Source organism: Pan paniscus, chromosome 7 (assembly GCF_029289425.2).
Source record: "Pan paniscus chromosome 7, NHGRI_mPanPan1-v2.0_pri, whole genome shotgun sequence".
Classification (NCBI taxonomy): Eukaryota; Metazoa; Chordata; class Mammalia; order Primates; family Hominidae; genus Pan; species Pan paniscus.
Window position 1 is genome coordinate 136,521,512 of NC_073256.2, and position 15,388 is coordinate 136,536,899.

Here is a 15,388-nt window from a genome sequence, read left to right on the forward strand (position 1 = left end):
ATCATCATATCAATGAGTCCCGGGGCATCCAGCCCACGAAATGTGTGGGCTGTGGAAAAGAAGCAATGTTTGAAATATACAGGGCCAGAGCTAGTCTGTGGAAAAAAAAGTTTCCAAATCTAATAGCTTATATATGAAAACTACTTTATAGAGGTATAGTCTCAAAATTGACAATATTATTAATTTACATATAACACCAATAACAAGTTGTAATGGTGAAAGAAAAATCTGACACTACTACTAATAAAGACAAAATTCAGACTTCTGCTACAGGCCATGAGGATTTGCCTGTCTTACATTAATCCTTCTGCTAAGTATGACTAGCTGGGTCCAAAAAAATATTTAAATACATATCTGAAGGTATGACTGTGCAACCAAAATGAACAGAACTTTAGGGGCCGTGATCTGGAGGAGAAGGGAATCATACTAAGGCAAGTGATGAATTCTGTACTACCTTCCTCCCAAGTCATCCACCAGTTCATAAGTGGGGCAGCCCTAAGTGGCTAAGAGGCTTGAGCAGAACGTTGCTGAAACTGAATTGATATTCAAGGCCTGTCAAAGAGGAATGGCCCAGGAAATGCCCCCATATTCCCAGTTAGAACTCCAGAAATACTACTCCAGAAAACAATTAAACCTATACCTATTCATGTTTTTAAAAACTGTTAGCAAATTAGAAATAGAAGGAAACATAATTTGAAAAGGAATACCAACAACAACAAAAATCTACTTAAAAATGATACTCCATAATAAAATACTGAACACTTTATCTCCTGAGACTGGGAATGAAATTAGCACAGCCCTCTATCAGCAATTCTAATCAACATTATGCATGAGGTTCTAATCACAGCAAAAATGGAAGAAAAATAAAAATCATAATAATTGAAAATGAAGGAATATGAGCGCTATTATTTGTGGAGAACATGATTGCATACCTAGTACAAAATAATCTATAGATAATCTATTTGTATTGATAAGTTTTTCAGATGGCTTGACATACAAAAATCAATTTTGTTTCTACATAGAAACAATTTTAAAAGAGACCATTTATAATAGTGTCAAAATAAGTAAATATGTAAAAATAAATCCAACAAAAGTTACAAGCCCTCCACCATAAACTACACATAACGGACAAGAAATTAAAGAATATCTAAGGTAATGAAGGTAAAACTATGTTACTGGGTTGAGAGACTCAATATTGTTAATATGCCAGTTCTCTCCCAGATTGATCCATCGACTCAATGCTACCTCAGTCAAAATCCCAGAAGTGGGCTAGGCAAGGTGGCTCATGCTTTTAATCCTAGCACTTCGGGGGGCCGAGGCGGATGGATCACCTGAGGTCTGGAGTTTGAGACCAGCCTAGCCACATGATGAAACCCCGTCTCTACTAAACATACAAAAATTAGCCTGGCGTGGTAGTGCATGCCTGTAATCCTAGCTACTTGGAAGGCTGAGGTGGGAGAATTGCTTGAGCCTGGGAGGTGGAGGTTGCAGTGAGCCGAGATGCCAGCACTGCACTCCAACCTGGGCAACAGAGTGAGATTCTATCTCAAAACAAAAAACAAAGCAAAACAAACAAATAAATCCCAGAAGTGTTCGTTTAGAAATTGATAAGCCAATTCAAAATATATGTGTAAATGAAAATGACCAAAAATACCCAAGACAATTTTGAAAAAATGAAAAATAAAACAAAGGTAGAAGACTGAAATTACTGAGTTTGAGTTTATACATGTATTAGGAAACTAAACCATTAGAATAGTGTAATTTCATGAAGAGATAGACAAATGAATTAAGGGAAGAGTCCAGAAACAGACTACCAAACTTGATTTATGCAAAGTTGACACTATTTTGTAATAGAATTCACAAGTTAATCAATATATAGTACTGAGTTATTGGCTATTCATGTATAAAAATAATAATCTCGATCCCATACTTAACACTGTACCTAAAATCAATGGTTTATAGATCTAAATTTGGTGGTAAACCCAAATCTGAGAGACCTAAATTTGAAAGGTGAAGCAATAATGCCTCTGGAAGTTAATATAGAAGTCTATATTTTTGATCCTAGGGTAGCCAACACGTTTTTAAACAGGATATGACAAAGACTAACCATGTAAGAAAAACTAACAAATTGAAGTCTATCAAAATAAAGAACTTCTGGCCAGGTACAGTAGCTGATGCCTGTACCCCAGCACTTTGGGAAGCCAAGGCAGGTAGGTCACCTGAGATCGGGAATTCGAGACCAGCCTAGCCAGCATGGCGAAACCCCATCTCTACTAAAAATGCAAAAATTAGCTGGGTGTGGTGACACATGCCTGTAATCCCAGCTACTTGGGAGCCTGAGGTGGGAGAAACACTTGAACCAGGGAGGCGGAGATTGCAGTGAGCAAAGATCACACCACTGCCCTCCAGCTTGGGCGACAGAGTGAGACTCCATCTCAAAAATAAAATAAAATAAAATAAAGAACTTCTGTTCATTAAAAGATACTTCTCAGAGAACAAAAAAGGAAACCACAGAATTGGCTATGTGCTACCTTTGTATTCAATAAAGGGCTTACGTGTAAAACATATAAAGAGATTATACAAATCACTAAGAAAAATAACTGATAACCCAAAGAAAAAAAAAAGGTCAAAAGAATAGTCACTTAACAAAAGAACATATTTGACTAAACTATGATAGTACTGCATACTAACCAAAATGGCTAAAATAAAAATGACTGACAATATCTAGTGTTGGTAAGGATGCAGAACAACTGAAATACTTTGCTTCACTATACCATGGAAATAAATATACTATCTCAATATGCAAAAATTGAATGAATATATGGACACAGTATTGGGGAAAATATTCTATACAGAAAAAAACTATATGCCAAATGGTTATATTTATAAAATTTCAACAACATGAAAAATTTATAGCTTGAAAACTTGTAACACAGTTCTAAGTCAGTATGGTGATCTTTAGAAAGGAGGGCTGTAATAATCTGTAGATGACACAAAAGTGGCTTCTTGAGGATCTAGGTATTGGTTACACAGGTATTTTATTCTGTAAAAAGTCATCAAGCTGAATCTTAGTGTTGGCAAACTTTTCTTTGTGTTTTTTTTTCAGTAAGCAAAGTTTAATAAAATAATTTTTGGTTAACTGTGCTAAGCGAAAGAGTATTATCTGACTACGTTATCCCTCTATCATTCTTAAAAATGATATTAGAAATTTGTGGACAGGTAAAGCAGCAATATGAATGCAGCCAAACATACATAGCTAATTATTATGAAAAAAGCACTTTCAAGGCACAATAATTCATTCATTGATGAAAATATTGTAATGTTTAGTGAATTTTGTAATGTGCAATTGACCTACTTTTAAAATTTAGTGATTTGTTTTTATTTCTTATGATACATATTCATTTTTACAACCACTTTTCCATTTTTAATTTTGTATCTTTTTTTAAAGAAGTCCCTTCAAACTGTATAAGCTTCAGATAAAATGCATCATGGATCTGTCCCTATCTGTATCAACTTCGTTAAACCACTGGTTAAAGACAGAAAGGTATAGCAGGAAAGTGGGATGTTGGACTTCAAAATTTCTGAGATGCAGCTATGCTAAATGTGATTAAGATCTCATGTATTGCTCGTATTGCTCTGCAGAGATAGCAGAAGTGGAGGGAGAGGGTAAGTCGCTGCCATGAATAAGTCCAGAATCGAAGAACTTCTTTTTTTTTTTTTTTTTAGATAAGTAACATTTTTTAATTGCAGTGATACACAACATAACCTTAGCCATCTTAACTATTTTTAAGTGTACAGTTCAATGGCACTAAGTACTTTCACATTGCTGTGCAAATATCACCTCCATCCACCTCCAGAACTCTTTTCAACTTCCAGAACTGAAGCTCTGTACCCAGTAAACAATAACTCCCCAGATTAAAATTATTGTTTCTTAGGCTATATTTTTGAGAGCAGTGAACTTCATTTTTTAATGGTCATTCTAGATTTTGCACTTCCCTAGATTTAGATGTGTAAGTCTTGATGGGATTCCATCCAGAAGAGTTAAAGCTAAGGATCTTAAGCACAGTCTTAACCCTTGAATAAAATAAGACTATGTAACTTGGGAGCATAGTAGATGACGAAGACAAGAAAGGCTCAAGAGTTTTTAGTACGATTAGCTGAGCCCCAAAGTGGATGAACTTCCAGAGATGTTGGAAAAGTACCAGTCTTGAAATGATAGGGTTAACTAACCTTATTTCCTTCATGCTAATTCCTCCTTTAAGGCTCGGGTACATAGCACCTAATACATACCTGTATCACTGTACTCATTGTCATATCTGATTAGCTTATCTGTTTCCCCTCATAGACCTGAACTTCTTGGGAGAACAAATGAATGAAATGTTCACTGGATTTGTTTGTTTAAATAAAATAAGCTCTGTTGGGACCCTAGTATTTAACCATTTTATCTTAATGCCTATTATATATTATAGACACTTTCTAGATGTTTGTTTCATTAAACATGAAAAACTGCATAATAAAACATATTATTTCTTACAACTTGTTTCTCTTTACTACTCCATATTTCTATAAGTACCACTTTTCCTTAATATCAATTTCCACCATTAGCTACTAAGATTTTCTTCCTCTCCAGAGATGTGCCATCAAATTTATGAGCATGTCCTGGAATCTTTTTAAATGGAGATGCAATGATCCATCTCACTTGGATTAATTTCATTTTTAATCTGTACTTTGAAATTTATTGTCCTCATTTTGATGATTGTCTTTCTGAATATTTTACTGACTCAGATTAATCTCAACTTTCTAGGCTGGCCTTAATGTTGTCACTTGCATGGATAGGGTAGCTTCCTGGATGTCAATATTTCATTTTAGGAATAAGAAATAATAGTGATTTAGTATAGGCAAATTGCATCTCATAGCAAAATAAATGTTTTTATTTAAGGTCAATAATCCATTTATGCTGAAAGCATTATGATTTTTTTGTTTGTTTGTTTGAATGTGACCTCTAATTCAACTTTTAGACAGTTATTACAGACATGTTCCCACTCATCGGCCAAAATCAGTTTTTGTGGATGACTTTAAATCATAATTTGTTTTGGGGAAATAGACATTATAAGCTCAAATCTTCCATAAGCTGGCTAAGTACTTGGCATGCATTCCTTTACCATAACTCAGATTCAGGAAACAGAAGTTAACATTGGTTAAGCATTCTCTGTGAGTCAAGCCCAGTGCTAATCCCATTATAAGAAAATATTACTATACCTAATTTATTCTCCTTAATGATCTCATAATTTTAGGTACTAATTATTTCTACCTTTAAGATAAAGAAAAGGAGGCTTAGAGAAATTAAGTAACCTGTCCACGTGTAGCCGGTAAGTGGCAAAGCCAGGATTCAAACCCTGGTTTTGGGGAGCTTTCGTCATCTTTCATTGCACCACACTGCTTTGGTGTTCCCATTTGTCGTGAAATGAAAAGAAATCATGTCAAAATACTGAAAAGTAGTCACAGAGTTTATGTCTTCTCAGAAAAAAAAGACCACATAGCAATTCAAGAAACTGTTTTCTATATTATTAAGTTCTAGCTAAGGGCTACTGCTTCAGTGAAGCCTTCTCCACTCTGATCCACACCGTCTTTTCTTTTTCTGAATTTCTACCAGGCTTTTCATTTGCTTCGCTCTGTTAGTACATGATAGTATCTCATCTCTTGTTCTCTTATGTGTGTTTTGCTTTCCTTAAAAGCCCGTCATTTTCCCAAGGCACTTGATTTATGCTTCTTTTATGTCCATTATAAAGCTTAGCCCAGAACTAGGATCATAGCATAACTGGAATCAACGTTCCATCTGTGTTGAATTAAAAGGGATTCACATGCAAAGAAAATATAATGTTTTAAAAAATCGAAACATTAAACCCATAATCATACAATCTTTTAAGTGCATAATGTTTTTGATGGTGATGAGGACTGCTATTCTTTGCAAATTTTGATAACATTTTTCAAACACCTTGCTTTTTTTCATTAAACCATTGGTTAACTCATTGGGAAGCACCATGAAACGGGGGTTAGAAATGGTTGGGCTGGAATATCAGCACTGCCATTTAATGGCTAGATGTCCTCGAGCAAGTTATTTTGCCTCTCTGATCCTCAATTTCTTCAAGTTGTAGGATAAAGATAATTATAACACTTAGTTCATGAGATTTAATGTGATAATATGTGTAAGGTATCCCAAATAGTACTTGGTGATTGATTGGTACTTAGTAAAATGTATATTCCCTTTCTTCCATGAATATCTCAAAATCTATTCTTATTTTTTCCAACTGACATGTAAGAGAAATAAGGAATTTGCAGGGTATAACTAAGGTGTGAGCAGATTGATATTACTGAGCAGGGTGCTCGACATATGCTCATGCCTTTATCCCAACTATATCCTCTGCTGTACCTTGAACCTGACCTTGTGCCCACTTTCATTCAGTTGCTGAAGCTTTTCATAGCGAAGCTCAAATGCTAAACTTTCCTTTACCCTTCCACTTGAAGCACTATCTCTTCTGCCTTCCTCTCAGACTATGTTATCTCTCTGTTCAATGTCTCTCTCACAACATGTATCACGTTTCATTGGTATAGATTTCACCGTTGTCTCATTTCATCCAAGTACAAGTTCGAAGCCTTCCTCCTGCACATGTAAACTGTATTCTGGCCTTCAAGGACCCCCACCTTCTGTTTGGGGAGCACATGAATGACTGGCATCAACTCTAAAGAAATGTGTCCACATGGCTCAGTTTAGAAAGGCTCAACAAATCCTTGGGGCCCCAGCAGGCATGCCTTCTTCTGAATGATCAAAAGTAACTATGTAAGGAACTTTTAAAGAAACACATCAGACAATGATGAGAAAAGCCAATGGGTGTCCTCAGCGCATGCAACATGGGGCGCCCTACAGGTTTTAGAGTGGCTTCCACTTTTTCTCTGTTGCTGGTGAATGGTGAGGCTTGGCAGAACCTTAATACCAACTCCATTCCCTTTTGCATTGTCCCCTTGGGCCATATAACTCATTCTCTGACCACACCACATTCCTGTGAGGGTAAGCTCCACATACCTAGCCTAGGTGACCTTCATCCTGCATTCATCCCTCGTGAGTTCTTTTTCTTTTTTTCCAGATCACTATTGAAGCATAAACTCTATTTTAATCCGTCAGGGTCTTCCCTTTTGATTCTCAAGAACCTCAGCCAAACATTTCTTCCTGAAAATCAAAAGCTTTTGCTTTCAATTATTGTGTCTGATGTGGGCTTCAAGAACTTATTTTGAAGTTGAAAAAAAAATTAACGTGTTTTATTCTTTCTCTCTGCTTTAAAAATCCTGCTTCTCTGAGAATTATTTTGTGGACACCTGTGAGTGAGAAAATGATTACATATAAAGAAGTACAGAGAGGGAAAGTACCAAGGTTGCTATTTCAGTATAATATATTTGACATGACTTTGTATTATTAGTATTTGCATACATCACTTCACTTCTAAAAATTGTAAACTCCTTCAAGTCATAGGTTGAATCTTATGTTTCTGTATATCCTTTGAAAGCACCCAGACTTTTGGTTTTCATAGAGTAAGTAAACAGTAAATATTTGTCTAATTAAGTTGAAAAAGCACAATACATGTGTTTTTTTGTTTTGTTTTGTTTTGTTTTGGAAATCCAAGGGCAAAGCCACTTGGAATAACTTGGGGCATAATAAGTACAAAGACACTATAGTGTGCTAACAAATTGATCGAGATTCACATAACAATGGTAGTTTTAAAATTGAAAACATGCTGAGAATTGTGTTAGCCTTGTTCAGAAGGCCACGTTATTAAAAAAAAATGTTAATAGGATAGGTTACACAAATTCAAATGCTTCTTACAAACCCTGCTGGAATTCTATATTCAATCTAAATAAATTATGACTCATTTAATTAGTTGCACCTGTGTAGCCAATTGAAAATCACATTATTTATAAAAACCAAGAGGTATTAGAGAGATTAGCTGTAGATATTGCAAATACAATTTAAACTGCTTTGACTCTAGATGTAAATTCACTCCTTCCTCCCTCCCTCCCCCCTTCCTTCCTTCTTTTCCTTCCTTCATTCCCTTCCTTCCTTCCTTCCTTTTTTCCCTTCTTCTTTTATTTTAATTTTATTTTATTTTGGTTGCTATTGTTTTTATTCAGGTGACAAAGGGGAAAAAGGTTTGCTTGGCATACCTGGAGAAAAAGGCAAAGCAGGTACGATATGTTCAATGTTCTCTTTGATTTCTAGCATGATTCCAAGTTTATTCATCTCAAAAATAAATATATTTCAAATGAAAAGCAAGAGTCCTTTTAGTATGCTTAACCTTATTTTCCTCAGGCTAGAAGAAAGGGAAGAAGGGGACTTCCTGTCTCCCTGCTGGTGACTTTCCAAGCCCTGGGGACAGGGATGATGACACGTTTCATCCCTGCCATGCTTACTATGAGAAGAAAGCCCAGCCCATCAGGAAGCAGCCTAATTCTTCTGGGCCAAGAGAAAAATATGGCAGTAGGCCCTGCCTCAGCATGGCATGCCTTGCCTTTCACTAGCATCTCAACCAAATACTGGCCATCAGAGTGCAGCAGCAGCCTGACCAGATGCAGACAGGCCCCTGGTTACAGTACATGCTTTCCATGGCCACGGAGATTATCTAGGGTTATTGTCCTGGAGATTTATTCCCAGTGCTTTACACAGGGAAAGAAAGTAGATTGTTCTTTGGTAATTTCAATTGTTTCTATCCACAGGGGTATGGTGAAGACAATTCTAAGAACTCTTTGACATTCTTCATATTTCATATGAATATGGATACATAAGGCCATAGATTTTTTTCCTTTGGCTAATAAAATTATTTTTAATTTTCAAGCTACCAAAGGAAAAAAATTGAAATGTTTGTGTATAACAGCCATTAAATAGAAAAAGAGAATCATTTGAATTTTACATCGGTTTCCTTGTAATTCCCTCTCTGTCACAGCAATATTTGCAGGTTGTTGAAAAGTTAGGTGAGCAAAGAAGAATGAAAGACACATTAAAATCATAGTTAATCCACAAACTGGGCAACTGGCTTTTACAAACTTCAGTTGAATCTATTTATATGATTCAAACTTTGTCCTTGAAACATGCAAGCTGTATTTTAAATGGATAATTAGAATTAACATTTGATTTAATCATGAAAAGTTTCTTCTGTCTTAGAAAAACTGTGTCATCTATTGAATAATGCAATAACACAAGAGAACACTGGCAGGAAATATGTTTCAAGAAAGCTGTAAAAATTTTATTCTGAGATTGGGCAGACACATTCTGTGTTCAACAAAAAAAAATGCCAAATGGTCCAAAATGTGTATGCAGTGGTTGTCATATATATTCTTCTTTTTAATAATCTAGTTTAGAATTGTCTTATAGTTCATTCAAAACATTTACAAAGATATTTTCTGAAATTCTATAAATAATGTAAATTGGAAACCTTATTTTAAATAAAAGGTTTAAAGTATAGCCATTCACAGATATATAGAACCAGACTAGAAAAAGATAGTGAATATTGGAAAGAGAGCAAATGTTCCTTTCCACTGGTCTGCAGGTACTTCAACATGAATTCACAGTTTTTGTCATTTAAAAGGTACTGTCTGTGATTGTGGAAGATACCGGAAATTTGTTGGACAACTGGATATTAGTATTGCTCGGCTCAAGACATCTATGAAGTTTGTCAAGAATGGTGAACATATTCTCTTTTGTGTTATGTATCTATTGATAGATCTCCATCAACACTACAATTCCAATACTCTTAGATGGAAATATCTTGAGTTGGACAAAGGGCTATTGAGATAGTGTCACCAGTTTAAGGGTCTCCCAAATTGCTAATTATCCACTAAGACTCCCCTAGGACACCTCAAGTCCGCTACATATATTTATATGTATGTGCATTGCTTATGGGAAGAGAAAGACTTTCTTAGGTGAGGGGAATGGAGAAAAGAGCAGAGTGTGGCAAGCTATGCTGTAAGAATAAAAAGAGACAGTAAGAGTCACACAGAACTAGCATCTCAGAAAATAGAGGTAATAATAACAATAACTGCTTTCTTGAGTGCATGGAATAGTGCACAACTACTAGCATTATCTCACTGAGTTTTCATAATTGTTTATGTAGTATGTAGTTACTATGATAACTAAAGCTTAGAGGAAGTACCTTGCCCATAGATACAGACCTAATGAGCAGTAGAGCAGGAATGTAGTACAAGCTTCTCTGACTCCTCTATCCACAATACAAACATCATGTGTTTATCTGTTTTCCAACTTCCAATACTGGTCATTTTTTGTTATCCCTTGTCCATTTTTTAATGCTAGTTATCAGAAAAGCCCTTGAAGTGGAAAGGGCTTATGTATTTTCTTCTGAGACAGTATTAATAAGATAACTATTATAATTACAGTTAAAATTGGTTTCTTTTTCTTATACTTTCATTTATTGTAACTCAGCTATATTTGCTGTACATTGTTGGAATCACATAGATGGTGTCTCGTGTTCATCCTCATCTTGTAACACTAGAGGCAAAGGAAATACTTGATATTAACTAACCACACTAATTATAACTTTGGTTGTAATCTGTACTGAAGATTCTGTCTCTTATATGACTTAGACTGTCATGAATAAGCCAGATCATACAGGGAGAACATAGAGCAATAGTTCTGAACATATTGATGGTCATAGATTTCTTTGTGAATTAAAGTTATGGATCCTAAAATGCCTATGTAGAGGCCGCTGACACCCAAAACATACATGCCATATTATGAGAGAAGGGTGATTCTCAGTCTCCAGTTCTGTCCTGAAGCTAACTCAGTAGCTCAGTCTTCCTCTTGTACCTGGGATGAAATATGGACAATCCCAATTCATGTACATGTTCACAGCCCAGGAATTTGGTCCAATGTGGACAAACATCTGTATTATTCCTACATCATTTCAATAAGCATTTACCATTCCCATAAGTATTCCAGGCACTGAAGCTAAAGAGTGTCAAAGACATAGTCCTTGTCCTTAAGACATTCACAGGTAAGTAGGAGAGAAATTCAGGCAAACGATGAGACTAAAATGTGTTGAGTGCTAGAAGGAGGAAGTGAAGGGGGCAATGGAAACTTGGGGAAGAGCGACTGCCATGTCTATCCAAGGGCATTGGGAAGACTTCTTATAGGGGAAAACATTTCCACTGAGATCTAAAGGATGAGTAGAAGTTTACCAGGTAGAAAAGACTTTCTAGGCATAAAAGGCTTGGAAGTATAAGAGAAAAGGGCCTGCTCGTGTGGCCACCAGTATAGCTAAAGCATAAACTATGTTGGGAAATATAGTATGAGATGGGCTGGCTGAAAGTTCATGTAACATGTCTTTGTCAACTTTGTGCTGGCCAAGTGTGTGAGAAGTTGAGGAGAAAAGGAAGGGAGAACAAACGGTAGATATGTGTTCTCTATTTGATAACTAGAGGTGGGGGTAATTAAATCTGTGACTACCTCATAAGAGGGCTTTGAAAAATAATTCTTGAATATTGAATAAATAAATGTAAATCTGGCAATATAATATAATTTTGTTGCCTTTTATCTTTTTGAGATACATAATGATATTCCTTTTTCTCTCCCTGCAGTGATAGCAGGGATTAGGGAAACTGAAGAGAAATTCTACTACATCGTGCAGGAAGAGAAGAACTACAGGGAATCCCTAACCCACTGCAGGATTCGGGGTGGAATGCTAGCCATGCCCAAGGATGAAGCTGCCAACACACTCATCGCTGACTATGTTGCCAAGAGTGGCTTCTTTCGGGTGTTCATTGGCGTGAATGACCTTGAAAGGGAGGGACAGTACGTGTTCACAGACAACACTCCACTGCAGAACTATAGCAACTGGAATGAGGGGGAACCCAGCGACCCCTATGGTCATGAGGACTGTGTGGAGATGCTGAGCTCTGGCAGATGGAATGACACAGAGTGCCATCTTACCATGTACTTTGTCTGTGAGTTCATCAAGAAGAAAAAGTAACTTCCCTCATCCTACGTATTTGCTATTTTCCTGTGACCGTCATTACAGTTATTGTTATCCATCCTTTTTTTCCTAATTGTACTACATTTGATCTGAGTCAACATAGCTAGGAAATGCTAAACTGAGGTATGGAGCCTCCATCATCATGCTCTTTTGTGATGATTTTCATATTTTCACACATGGTATGTTATAGACCCAATAACTCGCCAGGTTACATGGGTCTTGAGAGAGAATTTTAATTACTAATTGTGCACGAGATATTTGGTTGTCTATATGTCAAATGAGTTGTTCTCTTGGTATTTGCTCTACCATCTCTCCCTAGAGCACTCTGTGTCTATCCCAGTGGATAATTTCCCAGTTTACCAGTGATGATCAGGAAGGTTGTTGATGGTTAGGCTAACCTGCCCTGGCCCAAAGCCAGACATGTACAAGGGCTTTCTGTGAGCAATGATAAGATCTTTGAATCCGAGATGCCCAGATCTTTTACCAGTCACACCCTATGGCCATGGCTATACTTGGAAGTTCTCCTTGTTGGCACAGACATAGAAATGCTTTAACCCCAAACCTTTATATGGGGGACTTCTAGCTTTGTGTCTTGTTTCAGACCATGTGGAATGATAAATACTCTTTTTGTATTTCTGATCTATCGATTTCACTAACATATACCAAGTAGGTGCTTTGAACCCCTTTCTGTAGGCTCACACCTTAATCTCAGGCCCCTATATAGTCACACTTTGATTTAAGAAAAATGGAACTCTTGAAATCAAAAGAAAAAAATGGGGAATTGTTCACAAACAATATTGGTTATAGTTCTCTTGCTAAATTGCCCACTGCTATTAACTTAACTTCATTTTTATTTATCTTAGGTTTACCTGCATCAATTTTATTCACCTTAGGCATAGGGAATGAGGGAAGGAGTTTGTGAAGCCTTAAGAAAATTCTGGAAGCTTCAAAGTGCTACCAACATCATCTCCAGGCCCCCTCGTCCTTGCCTCTAACATATCACTAATGGTGACATTTCATGGGAGGCCTTTTACTCTTCATAAATATATGTCATAGAAATCCTACTGGAGATGTCCCTTCTAATACTCTGGCATCACAGAAATGTGTGAGGCACAGAATTCGGAACATGCTTAGAACTCACATTTACTGAGCTGGTAAAATTCTACCTTGAACTGTAGATCAAACCTCAAAGCAGCTTTCACTTGGAATTTAAAAATAAACAGTTCAAACATACTCTAGATTATCACCCTATAAACTTCTACTCCAGTTATGGTTTCTGACATATGATTAGACTGTTTCAAATGCTGGCAAAATGGTTAATGAAGTAAAAGAAACAGATCAACAACATATGTTCACCTTAAACCATCTGTTCATGATTTCACCCGTGACTAACTGGTTATGAGATAGGACTTAATTAGGTTATTTCTGTGGGTTCAACAAGGGCCATAAACTCAGATCCTACAGGGGCCAGGCAGATGACTTACCTAAATGAAGTGGAACAGGTGGGGACCCTAGTGCACTGAGCACAGCTTGCCCTTCCAAAGGAGCCAGCTGCTCCTCAGTGGCTGCTGCTGGTGCTAGGGAGGACCCAATCTTGCTAAATGTGCTGATATTTCAAGAGAAGTCAGAAGGCTGGGACTTTGTAACATAAGCTCATATTTTAATATGTTGGCAACTAATTAATTTTTAACCCAAATTTTAAGTGGGTTAAAAATTAATTAAAATTAAAGATTTGAGGTCAAAAGTCTTCTAGCTAAAATTGTGATCATTTCATTTCTTACTTCTGGAGGAAGGTTCAGAAGGTTCTCTAACCAAATAGAATGTCATTAGGATATGATGACATCAAAGTCAAGATATCCCATTAATACCTTATTCAATTCAGCTTAATAATAGGAATTTGTTATATGTTTGACATTTATCAGGTTACTAGTTAAACTCTTTTGAGATGATAGCACATGATATTTTAAAGGCAGAAAAGCTTAATAAAAATTACAAAGCAGGACATCAAAAGCCAGTATCCTTGGATAGAAAGCCATCCCAGATCATGAGGAATGAAAACCTAGAAACACCTGTAGGAAAATAAAGCTCATATGTAAGAAGAGAGGAAGGAGAGACATGCAGCAAATGTTGCCTACGGGCAACTTCATGTTAAGGATCCATGTTCTGATTTGTTCTAAGCCCCCAAAGTATGAGTATTTATTGTGTGCACTGTTAGTGCTATTATTATTTACTGTGAATGTTATAATAATAGTTCTCTCAATGACTCATGTTGTCTGTGATGCTTCCAAGAGAAGATAACAGAACTTCAACAAATAAGGTATATCCTGCAACCTTGCCTGAAAGAAATTTTGAAGACACCACACACTTAATTAAAATTACTATAAAAACTCAAATTTGTGAAGCACGTTGTGCTTTAAAAAATGCCTTCACATATCAATTTTCATTTGATTCTGATAAACTCTGTGAAGGACGAAAAACAGTCATTTTTACTGCCACTTCCCAATGATAATACTGAGGCCCAAGGAAGCTAAGCAATCTACCAAAATCAGCTCACATATAAATGAATGCCATTAGCCTGCTGATTGAAACTGCCAATGCAGTGTCTTCTCCAATTTCTGTGCATTGCTCATGTATTGAATGGAAGTTCATCCACAATGGTCTTGTGATAGCAGGGGCTCAAACAACTTATCTGTACTACATTCCAAAGTTAAAGATGAGGATTAATTAACAGAGATGCTGGATACAGCAACTTGCCTTACAAATTTAGTGTTCACTGTTTTGTTTTTCAATTCACAAATGTCCACATAGGCATTAGTGTTGAGGAGGTGACTTACGGCAGCCACAGTACAATTCTGCAGGTAACTAGAGATATAGGGCAATCAAAACAGATATATAAAAATCAATTTTGTTAGTCTTTTCAAAATACCAGCTCCTCAATTCCTGGACTTTTTGATGGCTTTTTCATGTCTCTATCTCCTTCAGTTCTGCGCTGATCATAGTTATTTCTTGTCTTCTGCTAGCTTTTGAATGTGCTTGTTCTCGCTTCTCTAGTTCTTTTAATTTTGATGTTAGGGTGTTGATATTAGATCTTTCCTGCTTTCTCCTGTTGGCATTTAGTGCTATAAATTTCCCTCTAAACACTGCTTTAGCTGTGTCTCAGAGATTCTGAGACAAATATACGTTGTGTATTTGTTCTCATTGGTTTCAAAGAACTTATTTATTTCTGCCCTAATTTTGTTATTCCACCAGTAGTCAGTCATTCAGGAGCAGGTTGTTCAGTTTCCATGTAGTTGTGTGGTTTTGAGTGAGTTTTTTAACCCTGAGTTCTAACTTGATTGGGCTGTGGTCTGAGAGAC

The 15,388-nt window shown here is 36.4% G+C and overlaps 1 protein-coding gene across 1 annotated transcript in view; it reads left to right on the top strand.

The window, feature by feature from the left end:
• The window catches only part of COLEC10 (collectin subfamily member 10), a 42,702-nt gene extending 27,534 nt beyond the window's left edge, over window positions 1-15,168 (top strand). The window contains exons 4-6 of the mRNA XM_003823324.5: window positions 8,182-8,235; window positions 9,633-9,728; window positions 11,638-15,168. Coding sequence (XP_003823372.1) covers window positions 8,182-8,235; window positions 9,633-9,728; window positions 11,638-12,029 — 542 coding nt within the window. The 3' untranslated portion in view covers window positions 12,030-15,168. The remainder of the gene's footprint in view (window positions 1-8,181; window positions 8,236-9,632; window positions 9,729-11,637) is intronic.
• Window positions 15,169-15,388: the final 220 nt, after the last annotated feature.